This window comes from Arachis hypogaea, chromosome 20 (genome assembly GCF_003086295.3).
Source record: "Arachis hypogaea cultivar Tifrunner chromosome 20, arahy.Tifrunner.gnm2.J5K5, whole genome shotgun sequence".
In the NCBI taxonomy this organism is placed as follows: Eukaryota; Viridiplantae; Streptophyta; class Magnoliopsida; order Fabales; family Fabaceae; genus Arachis; species Arachis hypogaea.
This window is the reverse complement of record NC_092055.1, coordinates 14,969,966-14,981,826: the sequence shown is the minus strand read 5'-3', so window position 1 is coordinate 14,981,826 and position 11,861 is coordinate 14,969,966. Positions and strand designations below refer to the sequence as shown.

Below are 11,861 nucleotides of genomic sequence, written 5' to 3'. Positions count from 1 at the left end.
GTTTGCATGATTTGACGGCTAATGAATTACTACATGCATAAAGTAGGATTTGAACTCGTGACACTTGTTTAAACGAACGAGTGAGTTGACTACTTGACCAACCTAAGTTGGTTACAACATACATAATTATAACAAATAATAACGATTATGATTGCAACAAAAAAAAAAAAGAAGGTAATTGCCATGATCTTTAAAAAAAAAAATGTAACTTACATTTGATGATTTCATTCAACCAAGTGTTGTTTACAAATGAACAATAATGTCAAATTACCTAACAGCAAATCACACAATAAAAATTTTAGAAGGCGAGAGCTTCTAAATTAAAGAGAGAATGATGAGTACTCTATACATATTCATTGTTCATTATTTTTCTGAGATTTTTTGCGGAGTTGTTTCGCCCATTTGAAGCTTATCATAGCCTTACCAAATTTGGCCATACTATTATTATTACTAGACCCATCTTTGCCTTTCTTCTTGTCTTTCTCTGATGATGGAGGAGGGTCTTGGTGTGTATCCCATTGATCAGCCCATGAATCTCCATTATCCATGTTGCTTTTGCAATTTGGGGCACCTTGGATTAGAGACAATTTTCAATGAGCAAACTCTCTTCAAATGTATCTTTACTTCCTATATATATAACTCTTGAAGGATGTTCATCTTTTCCTTTCTTTCAAATCAATGAATATTTCTTGTGACAAGTTTAGTTAAGCTAGGTGGCTTCATTTGTGATGACAAATGTATCTAAATTCTAAATTAAACCTAATGCCTTTACAAATAACCTTTATCTTAATTATGGATATCTCTGAAAACTGTAATTGTGGTAGAATTTATAACCTTTGTTTTTTTAACAAGGTGATTTTAATAATGTACGACATTTTTTTTTCTATCTTAAGTCTTATGACTAATAATACCCTATTGACTAAGTCTTCATGCAACGTATAGGCTAAACAAATAGATCAATGTTGTGGCTAATTTTTTTTTATATTGGATCAGTATGGGTGATTTACTGATTTACGTTAATATTATTATGTTTACTTGTTTAGTATATTATGTTAATATATATGAGAGTAATTAGTCTCAGAAGAAATCCTAAGTAACGATTTCGAATTGGACAAAAACACTAAAAAAAATGTCCAAAAATCGTATGATTTCAAATACAACAAAATACTAAAAAAGTTGTCAAGAAATCGTATGTTACTATTTGTAATAAGAAATCGTAATTATCAATTTCTTTAGAAGAGAATGATAATATTTTAAGAATTTTTTTCTAATAATAATAATAATAATAATAATTTGACGGTAACCTTATTTCCAAAAGGCAACGCTGTTAATAATAATAATAATAATAATAATAATAATAATAATAATAATAATTCATACAAAAGTTATCTAAAAAATTATTAAAAGTAATTAAAATAAATTAAAATGAGTGAGTGAAGAGCATTGAAAACCAAAAGAGAAAGAGAGTTGAGAATTTGAGATTATTGAGTGAAAATGAGATAAATAAGTGAGCGGAGGTGAGAGAGAACGGAAAATAATTAGGCACAATAGTTTCTGTTTTATTATCAAACAGAATATTATTAAACAGAATATAAGAACACAAAAATTAAAATCTTTTTTTTTTTTCATCTTTTTTTCTTCTCCTTCCTCTGTTCTCTCATCATCACTTGTACCTTTACTTTGTGTGTTTTTAGTTTGGTTTTTATTTTCTGAATTTTTATCTTCAATAAATTTTTGTATTATGGTGTATTTTTTTTTTGTAATGTCTTATTTTTCACTTTTATAGGTGGTTCGAGTACAGTGATATATATCTATCAAATTAGAAGAAAGATATATTGATTAGGATTGTCTTTTGTTCATATAAATATTTTAATTAAGAAAAGAGCTCAAATTTATTTGGATAAAAAAATAGATGAAAAGTTCTGCATTCATGTATTTTTTACATGGTTGTTAATCAAGTAATTTCTTCCACATGTGCGTCCCCCACCCTTCATTTGTTTGTCATACACGTGCTACATATAACATGCTGCAACCTAAAGTTTTGCTCAATATAAACCTTCTGCTGTAACGTAAACCTCCTCCTCCTTCTTCTTCTTCTTCTTCTCTGCTCGCGTTCTTTCTTATTGATCTGCATTGCCTTCGTCATTCTCCTCTAGTCGCGTTCATCTTCGCGTTTTTTATTTCGATTTGGTTACATTTATCTTCTTCCTATTTTTCTTTGTTTTCTTCTTTGATCTGCACTTCTGAATCGAAACAATAAATGACTCAACTTCAAATCAGGAGAGCGATTTGGATTACTCTTCTGAAACGAATCAAACTGACAAAATTTGGATTATTCAATTTTGAATCGAATTGAATGGAATGCAATTGCTAATTTGAATTGAATTAAATGGATGGAGGTGTATTGAATTGAATTGATAATATGTAAATTGTAGGCAGAGTTATTTGAATTTGATTTTATATAATGGATTATGTTTCGTCTACTCAGTACTATACAATTGTTTCACCATGAGTACTGTATTCAGTTCACCATGAGTATTGTGTTCGGTTCATTCTGCAGAAAGCTGCTTGAATTTGATTTTATATAATGGATTATGTTTTGTTCATTCAATACTATACAATTGTATTGTGTTCGGTTCACCATGAGTACTATGTTCGATTTGCCTTGAGTACTGTGTTCGGTTCACCATGAATACTGTGTTTGGTTCATTCTGCACTATTCAAAACTCTTCTTCTTCACCTTCTACTGCTTCTTCACCAGAGAGAGAAGGAGGAAAAGACAAAAAAATACAGCAGCAACAACAACAAAAGAATGACGATAGGGTTTCAGGGTTTAGGATTTTAGGATTTAGGGTTTATGGGTTCAGGGTTCAGTGTGTTTCAAACTTTCGGTTCGCCCCGTGTATTAATTTTGGTTCACCGTGTTCATGGTTGAGGGTTTAGGGTTTAGGGTTAAAGGTTTTAGGGGGTTTATGGTTTACGGTAGGGTTCATGGTTTAGGGTTTAGGATTTAGGGTTTAGGGTTAAGGGTTTAGCATTCAGGGTTCAGAGTTCAGTGTGCAGGGTTCATGTTCAGGGTTTAGGGTTTATGGTTTAGCGTGCAGGGTTCAGAGTTCAGAGTTCAGGGTTCGGGTTCAGGGTTTAGGGTTTAGGTTTTAGGGTGTAGGGTTTAGGGTTTAGGTTTTAAGGTTTTAGGGATTTAGGGTTTATGGGTTCAGGGTTCAGTGTTTAGGGTTCTGGTTTTAGTATTTAGGGTTTAGGATTTAGAGTTCAGTGTTTATGGGTTCATAATTTTTTGGTAAAAAGGAGAGCGATTTGGATTACTCTTCTAAAATGAATCAAACTGACAAAGTTTGGATTATTCAATTTGAATCGAATTGAATTGAATGCAATTGCTAATTTGAATTGAACTAAATGGACGGAGGTGATTGAATTGAATTGAATTGATAATATATAAATTGTAGGCAGAGTTATTTGAATTTAATTTTATATAATGGATTATGTTTCGTTCACTCAGTACTATACAATTGTTTCATCATAAGTACTGTGTTCGGTCCATTCTGCAGAAAGCTGTTTGAATTTGATTTTATATAATGGATTATATTTCGTTCACTTAATACTATACAATTGTATTGTGTTCGGTTCACCATGAGTATTGTGTTCGGTTCATTCTGCACTATTCAAAACTCTTCTTCTTCACCTTCTACTGCTTCTTCACCAGAGAGAGAAGGAGGAAAAGATAAAAGAATACAGCAGCAATAACAACAAAAGAATGACGATAAGGAGAAAACACGTGAAGAAGAAGGAACGCGAAAAAGGAGGAGAAGGAGGAACGCGAAGAAGAAGAAGACGCTCCGTACATAAACGAGCGTGAAAAGAAGAAGAAGAAGAAGAAGAAGAAGCGCGAGAGAAGAAGAAGAAGCGTGGGGGAGAAGAAGCGTTGGGTAAGAGCGATTTTGTGTGTGTTGGACGTGTGTATTTCACGTTTCATTTAATGGTATTGGATTTTTTTTTTGTTGGGCCAACTTGGTTACATAGTTACATGAATGTGTAGCATCATGAAAAATATATCTCACAATGTTATAGTAACTTTTTTATAAATCTAAAAATGATAGAGATTTAATTTATTGTTATTTTTATTTGTTATGATTTTTTAAAATAAATATTAGATTCATTCTTAATTTTTAGTTCAATATAAAAAATGTCTATTTTTTTAGATTTAAATATAATTTTTCTTTTTATTTGTAAATGGCGTAAGGCTATTTTAAGAATAAATTGATTTTTCCTGAAAAAAAATTCAAGCTGAGTTGCTAAAGTAATGGGAGAAAAAATTAATTTCCCGTCTTTCGGGTTGACAAACAACTGTATTGGTGAAGTGGGCTCAAAATCTAATTATTGCTTAGCAGCTCATCCCGTACTGCAAAATAACTCTATACTTGAATACCAAAAAGGAAAACAAAAACTATATACTTTACCTTTAAGATGAAATTACCACTTCTATCCTCGATTCAGTCAACTGGTGTTGCTAATACCCAACACATAAAGAGTAATTACACAGTCATTACAATTACAATTTCAAGCCTTCCAAGAGGCCCGAGAGACTCTTATCCTATCCTCTTTCTTTTTCTTCTTCATCTTCTAACTTCGTTTCACTCGTCACACTCTTCACCCTCAATTTTCCAATTTCAGAAACCCTTCAATTTCAATAACACAATGGCAACTACAATTTCAACTCTCACCCTTCGTTTCCCTTCATCCTCTTCCCCCTCTTATCCTACACCCTCCTCTTATCCTGCGCTCACGAAACCTTCCGTCCACTTCCGTTTCCACAACAACCACCGCTCGCTCTCCCACCGCACCACTCACCTCCGCCCCCTAGCCGCCGTCGCCGTACCTGAGAACATCGAGGAGCTTGGCACCAAGATCTCCGGCCTCACCCTGGAAGAGGCCAAGGTCCTCGTCGACTACCTCCAGGACAAGCTCGGCGTCTCCGCCGCGTCCTTCGCCCCCGCTGCTGTCGTTGCCGCACCTGGAGCAGCCGGCGCCGCCGAGGCACCCGCAGCGGTGGAGGAGAAGACGGAGTTCGACGTTGTGATCGAAGAGGTTCCGAGCAACGCGAGAATCGCTGTTATTAAGGCTGTGAGAGGATTGACAACCCTTGCGCTGAAGGAAGCGAAGGAATTGATCGAAGGTTTGCCGAAGAAGTTCAAGGAAGGGGTTTCGAAGGATGAAGCTGATGAAGCAAAGAAGCAGCTTGAAGAAGCTGGTGCCAAAGTTTCCATTGCTTAGGGTTTGTTGTTGCTGTTATATTCTGATTTATTTTTGTGGAATTTTCAGAGAAAACTGTTAATTTTTGTGTAATAGATAATGTTTCTTAGTAAAAAAAAAATGTGTAATTTGATTTTATTGCTTGTCTCTATGGGTTTGGAATCGAATTGAAATTGTAATGAGTTTAAAATGAGGAGCTTTACTTAATTCACTTTTGTTTACGTTGCATTTGAGGTGTTTGTTGAAATGTCTACTTGGGTTTGCACTTGATAGCCGTTTATGGAATTTGGATTGCACTAATTTGATTTATGTTTATTAATTATAGAGAGTAATTTTACTCATGGAACGCTATGGAGTGAATATTAACTCTTAAAGTATATAATAATTTAATAGATGATTCAAGTCGAAGGCATTTGTGTTGTGTATGAAACTATGAATTATTATGAAATGTACCCCCTTAGGATGAGTTGAATATCCTGCATAGACTTTCTCCAACAGTTTCATTTGATAGTGAGTGGAGTGATATGGTTTATCTTATCCTCTGCAGCTCTGCTATATGTGTATCCTATCGTCCAAAGTTGGTTTCTCTATTTATTAAAATGATGTTTTGAAACATCTTAAAAGATCAAGTAATTGTTGTGTAATAGATATGCTTAGTAAATGTTATATTGATTTTTTCCGATAAATTTTGACAATCCAAATAATATTTTACTCTAAATCAGTCATGTTTAATATTTTCAAACATCAATATGAGATGGCAATTTTATTTTTTATTTTTAATAAATAAGAAAGATGTTTTAATTCCAAGCCATGCTCTTGCATAATGACCATTGTTGCATGAATGATACGGCGCAAGAAAAATATGTTTTTGCATGAGTTGGAATTAAAAGATTTATTTATTCATTAAAATATCCATGAGATTATAAAACTCCGCATATAATCAGTTAAAAAGAGAATTAATACTCAGATTAGTCCATAAAATTATACTTGAGTTTCAATTTGATTCCCAAAGTTCAATTTACTCAATTTGATTCTCAAATTTAACATTTGTGACTCAAGCTGATCCTTGATCTTGTTTTTGTCATAAAACTGACGACTAAAGACTTCTTAATGGTTATTTGATGTGTCGCTTGAAACTTTTTGAAACCTTTAAAGCCGTTAGTGATACAAGTGTGATTACCGTCATTCTATCTCAGCAGGCCATTAGTAGTTTTGTGATAAAAATAGAATAAAGAACTAATGTGAGTCACGAATGTTAAATTGGGAATACCAATAAATTAAAACTTAAAAACTAAATTGAAACCCCAATGTAACTTCAGAAATATATCATACTATTAACTCATAAAAAAGATTCACACATCTAAACCATTAAAGTTACATATTTAAAGTCTTTCAAATTACAAGTTTATTTTGTTTTTTGCCTCCTAAAATTTATAATTTTTTGGGTCTTGAGCTAGATCTAGAGTTAATTCACCATCTAATAAATCTGCAGAAGAACTTTGTTATTTTGATCTTTTTGTTTCCACGCGGCATCACGGGAAAGTCTTAACCCAAAACATTGAAATATATGCCTTCGTTTAGCCGTTAGAATTAACCCAATAAGTTATTCACCATCTAATTGAGTTTTTCTTTTTCTCGTCTTTTCTCATCCAACGTCTTGCAGTGTTTTGCTTACTATTTATGAGTGCACTATTTCATAAAACTGCAATAATAATCAAACTACAAATTCTGAAATAAGTAATGCAAATTTGTCTACCCACTCCACTTTAGTGCCACTGTGCCAGTTATTTCTGCTACAACATACAGAAGGGAGTTTTAATACAGAAGTGATTATGTTGACATCCACGTTAGTACCAACATACATCTAAACAATGTGAATAGAAAATTCACAACCACACAGAATCTGAGAAAAAAAAGAAAAACAAGGCACAAAAAGGGGTTCTCTACTCATCCCATTCATCGTTCTTGTAAGATACAAGTGTATCAACCTTGTGAATCTGGATAGACAAAACCAACAAAGTTATCAATAGCCAATAAAGCAAGATCGGGTGCCATGTGTAAATGTAAAATCACCGAATTGCGAATGTCATATTCACCTTGGTGTCAAAGGAATGCAACTTCACCATTTGTGGATTCGCAATAAGTTTTGGATCACTCTCAATCCAAGTGAATGGGACTGCAAGATCCTTGTCAGTGTATGCTAACACATCAAAAACACCTGAAAGATAAAAGATAGTGCAACCATATTGGTCAGTAGAAGAGGAATGTAAAAACATTGGATATTCATAGAGAACTTCAAAATTGCAGAATGTGATTCTTACAAGGTTCATCCAGGCAAGGCAAATAGGTGATGCTTGAAGCAATCTGCCTCATAATTGCTTGTATCTCTCTCATGATTTCTTTGTCACTCTTTTCCCTTGATACACTGAAAGATTAAAAATATAAATCAATTAGGAAGAAGTTTAAGTGCAGGAAAATAGAAAAGGAAATTAAAGGTAGAATAGGATTTTGTTATGCCGGTATTACCCACCCCTTCTCCACAACCTCGCTATCGGTCTCAATGCTGAAGTTCCACCTTTCAAGGACTTCACCGGTGGCCTTGCTCATTATAACAAGGACAATCCTCTGCAACTTTCCAGCTTCAAGCCATTCTTTTCAACATTCATAATTCAGACACAAGCTCAATCATCAGCAATGGGGCAACAATTATATCACAACAGAAACTACTTCACTCTAAAATTAAGTAGGTAACTACTTGTTGAAAGCATTTTACACGATGACCATCAACTTTAAGGCTGAATCAAGTTTAATCAAACCTCATTTCAGTAAAACTTCAAATCAAAATGAATATCGACCTTAAGATTGAATTAAGTTTTATCAAACCCCAGTTCACTACATCAAATCAAAATGAGCATCGACCTTAAGATTGAATTAAGTTTAAGCAATTTCTCATCATCATATGACATCTACCTTAAGATTGAATCAAGTTTAATCAACCCCGATATCGGACGAAGCCAAACCAAAAACGAACATGTAGATCCCCATTCCTTTAAAACCTCACATAGCATGATTAATTCTTTTCCTAAATGACAAGCATAGTTGGCTTAAAAATGATTATAATGATATATGTTTGAACATAAAAAAAAAAAATTAATCCAACAACACGCATAGTTCCAACCACACAACGATTCAATTACTTTTAGGTCACAAATTACCAGAAAGCTGAGCAGTTAAATTGGCTATAAAAGATTTAACACCCTCATCTTCAGTAAGCAACATTGGGAGACCGTATTTCTTCACCTTCACAAAGCTTTCTTCTGGATACACTCCTCGGTTGTAAAGGATGCTGAACAATATTCCCACTCATTAATCTCAAATTATAAAATTCGAAATTTATTCATTTATTTCTAAAGAACACATCCCAAAAACTAGAAATAAAAATTAGTGCCGGCACAGAGGACCAAACCTGTTAGCAGCATATCCTGATACAAAAAAAAAAAAAAAAGAACACAAAAGTTAAAAAAAAAAAAAAGAAATGGGAGAAAAAGGAACAAATGGAGGGTGCTTATGAATACCGAAGAACTCGCTAACAATTGCTGCAGAACCACGTAGGGTGATTATGTCTTTGGTAACCGTTCTTGCGGCCATGGCGGAAGTTGAGTCCAATTTGTTTTGAAATGAAGAGCGATAGTTCTGATCGACGATTTGTGTGGAATTGATTTTGGTGAGGAAGAGGAATGGGCGCTTGAAGAAACAGTGATGAGTGTGCAGTTTGAAGTGATTTTGAAAAGCGGAAGGGAAAAAGGGGCCAATAAATTAGGGATTTGAAAGGATTAGAAACTTGTATGGGAAGCGCAGCGTAACGGCTAGTTTATCTTTTTTTTTTGTTGAGTATCATCGTGGGCCTTTGGTGGGCCGTGATATTTTACAACAGCGTTTTGCTTTTTTATGTTAATAACGGTCGATAGGAGAAGTTTGGGAAATATTTTTCTTTGGGCAAACTCTTTGGTCATTATGAGTTTGGTATCAAATTTGTCACTTACTTATTAGAAAAAAAATTTTAAATGTCCTGACAATTATTTCGAAAGAGAATGAGACTCTCAACATAAAAAATATTCTTTTGGCCTATGATTTTTACTTTATGAGACTGATTAGCCCCTCTATCAATATTTTCTTCTTTCTATATTAATGGAATAAGCTTACATGACATGTTAAACTGTTGATTTATATATTAAAAATCAACTAGGATTAACAAATCAGAAATCTCGTTATCCTTTAATCAGAAAGGCAGTGCAAAAGAATGTGCCTCATATTGTAGAAGTCAGAGAGATAGAAGCATCCAAGGCATTACTGACATTTGATACTGTCAAGAATGCAGATGACGCTTTTACTTTTAATTTGAATAGCCTGCTTCAATTTTTTCAGAGCGTTGGGAGATGGGAGGAGTCTGTACGATGTGAATCTAGAAGGGTATGGTTGGAGTGTTATGGGATGCCCATACATGTTTGGTCGTCGGAAACGTTCAAAACATTAGGTGGACTATGGGGCGAGGTGATTCAGTGTGATATAAGATCAGAGGGGGCGAGGTCGTTTAGAGCTGGGCGCATTCAGGTTGATACATGCAACTTCGACGTCATTAGGGAGTGGGTTCACATTTCTGTCGGCGATAGTGGCTTCGATGTCTTCGTGAAAGAGGTGGGGGTGGAGGATCATGGTACAGAGAATTCTGTGGAGGGCCACCACGAATGCATTGAGATCGGTATCTCTGGGACTCCTGGTGGTATTATGCCGAGGGGGGAGACGTTGTGGGATCCGGCGGCGACTCTGATGCCTGCTGCCACGAAGAAGGGGGATTTTGAGGAGGATAGAATAGTAAATTTGGATGTAATTTTGAATGATTCTCGAACGGATTATTTGAATTTGAATGGTGCTAATAAGATAACCGATTATGATTATTGCGCCGAGTTTAATGGAATTGTGGGTTGTAAGGGATATGTGTTGAATGAGGAGACGGAATCGGAAAGGACAATCTCACAAGATCTTGGCACGAGTATAGGTGAGGGGTTTCATAGGGGTACAAGGATATGTGGGTTTAAGAAGAAGTGCTTGGCTTTTGGTTTAACAAAGTCTTATTCTAAGTCCGATGGGCATGAGTTGGGCTTGCAAAAAAATGGCCCAAAACTCAAACAATTAGAGAACGGGCAAAGGAGTGTTTTGGAGGTGGATTGGGCTGCACAGACCCGGATGGTCACCACGCAGATTACCGGGTTACACTATGTGGATGATGGGGTGGTGGGGAGTGCTGCTGAGGAACTTGCGGAGGGCACGCAGGGCACCAATGCGTCCGGTTTGGACGACGGTGGAAGGCAGGTGGTCCCAAGGAACTGCGCTGATGGGGAAGATGGGGTTGTGGGGGAGCGTTGCCGATGAACGGGCGGAGGACACGAGGGGCACCAACGACCCCGATTCGGTCGATGGTGGCAGACCGGTGGTCTTGGCGCGGGGTGTGCGACGGGGTCCAAGGCACTGCGATGATGGGGCTGCCACTAGTACGGGCGACCGAAGGGCTGACCAGGGACCATGTGAAGCTGAGAACCTCAGATCCTGGGAGGCTATTAATGGGTACGAACCTGTGAATAATGATGGCAGCAACAAAGCGAACCTGGTGGAGGAGCGAAATTTGACGAATGGTGACCTTGAGACGGCAAATTTGAGGCCGGCTAATTTGGCGAAGGACGGAAATGGTAACGCTCAAGTTCCTGGTGGGAAGTTGGCAGGGACCGGTGTTAATGAGGCCAGAAGGAAGGAGACAGCGCCCAGGGCAGACACAACGACGGATGGACAACTGCAAGGTGGTGTCAGCAGAAGTAGGACTGCGGTGGCTGATGCTGAGTCTGAAACTGAGGCAGAGCGCTGGAACGAGGTTGATGAGACCATATTCACCAAGCAACAACAAGAAAAGGAAAATGCGGAGGCCTGGACTTTAGCGGTGGAGTCGGGGGCTGTGTTATTAGATGAAGAAGCAGATATAATGGCGATCTTGCAAGCTCAGAACGAAAAAATAGCAGCGAAAAGAAAGCTAGCGAAACAGAAAGAAAAAGCCAGAAGGAGTCGGCCTAAGAATCACAATAAGGTGTGTAAAAATATTTTCAAATGATTTATAGCTGCTGGAATATTAGGGGTTTGAGGGGGGATGGAAAGCTGAGCATGGTTAAAACTTTGAAGAAAAACTATAAATTAAATATGTTAGGTCTGCTTGAAACTAAGAGGGAGGTGATTACTAAATTTGATGTTACTCAAATTTGGGGGTGCAGTAATGTAAGATGGGAGTATGTAGAATCTACTGGGGCCTCTGGAGGTTTGCTATTAATGTGGGATGATGAGTTGTTTAAAGCCAGTAATTGTTATAAAGGGAAAAGATGGTTGTGTATTGAAGGAGTGGTAATGAAAAGCAGGTTTAGGTGTGCTGTTTGCTTGGTGTATGGAGCGCTTATGAGAGAGGAGAAGCGTGAGGTATGGGAGGAGTTGAGTTATATTGTGGGGTTGTGTCAAGTCCCATTATGTTTCTTGGGAGATTTTAATGAGATAGTCCA

The 11,861-nt window shown here is 36.4% G+C and overlaps 2 protein-coding genes across 2 annotated transcripts; one reads left to right on the top strand and one right to left on the bottom strand.

The window, feature by feature from the left end:
* Window positions 1–4,346: 4,346 nt before the first annotated feature.
* LOC112783693 (large ribosomal subunit protein bL12c) lies at window positions 4,347–5,496 on the top strand. Its single transcript, XM_025826738.3, has one exon. The coding sequence runs from the start codon at window positions 4,483–4,485 to the stop codon at window positions 5,287–5,289; it is 807 nt and encodes a 268-aa protein (XP_025682523.2). The 5' UTR covers window positions 4,347–4,482; the 3' UTR covers window positions 5,290–5,496.
* A 1,483-nt stretch (window positions 5,497–6,979) lies between these two features.
* Window positions 6,980–9,095, bottom strand: LOC112785179 (mitotic spindle checkpoint protein MAD2). The gene is made up of 7 exons (XM_025828623.3): window positions 8,844–9,095; window positions 8,735–8,750; window positions 8,484–8,614; window positions 7,799–7,919; window positions 7,590–7,693; window positions 7,365–7,486; window positions 6,980–7,265 (listed from the first exon to the last, which is right to left on the bottom strand). The coding sequence occupies exons 1-7, from the start codon at window positions 8,914–8,916 to the stop codon at window positions 7,212–7,214; spliced, it is 621 nt and encodes a 206-aa protein (XP_025684408.1). The 5' UTR covers window positions 8,917–9,095; the 3' UTR covers window positions 6,980–7,211.
* Window positions 9,096–11,861: the final 2,766 nt, after the last annotated feature.

What these genes read in the sequence shown, in the direction of transcription:
- LOC112783693 (XM_025826738.3), top strand. Translation starts at nt 4,483, where the DNA reads ATGAAATTACCACTTCTATCCTCGATTCAGTCAACTGGTGTTGCTAAT.
- LOC112785179 (XM_025828623.3), bottom strand. Translation starts at nt 8,916, where the DNA reads ATGGCCGCAAGAACGGTTACCAAAGACATAATCACCCTACGTGGTTCT. An exon ending in AGCGAGGTTGTGGAGAAGGG is followed by an intron (nt 7,694 to 7,798) that starts GTGGGTAATACC and finishes TTAATCTTTCAG; the next exon opens with TGTATCAAGGGAAAAGAGTG. An exon ending in GCCTTGCCTGGATGAACCTT is followed by an intron (nt 7,487 to 7,589) that starts GTAAGAATCACA and finishes TTTATCTTTCAG; the next exon opens with GTGTTTTTGATGTGTTAGCA.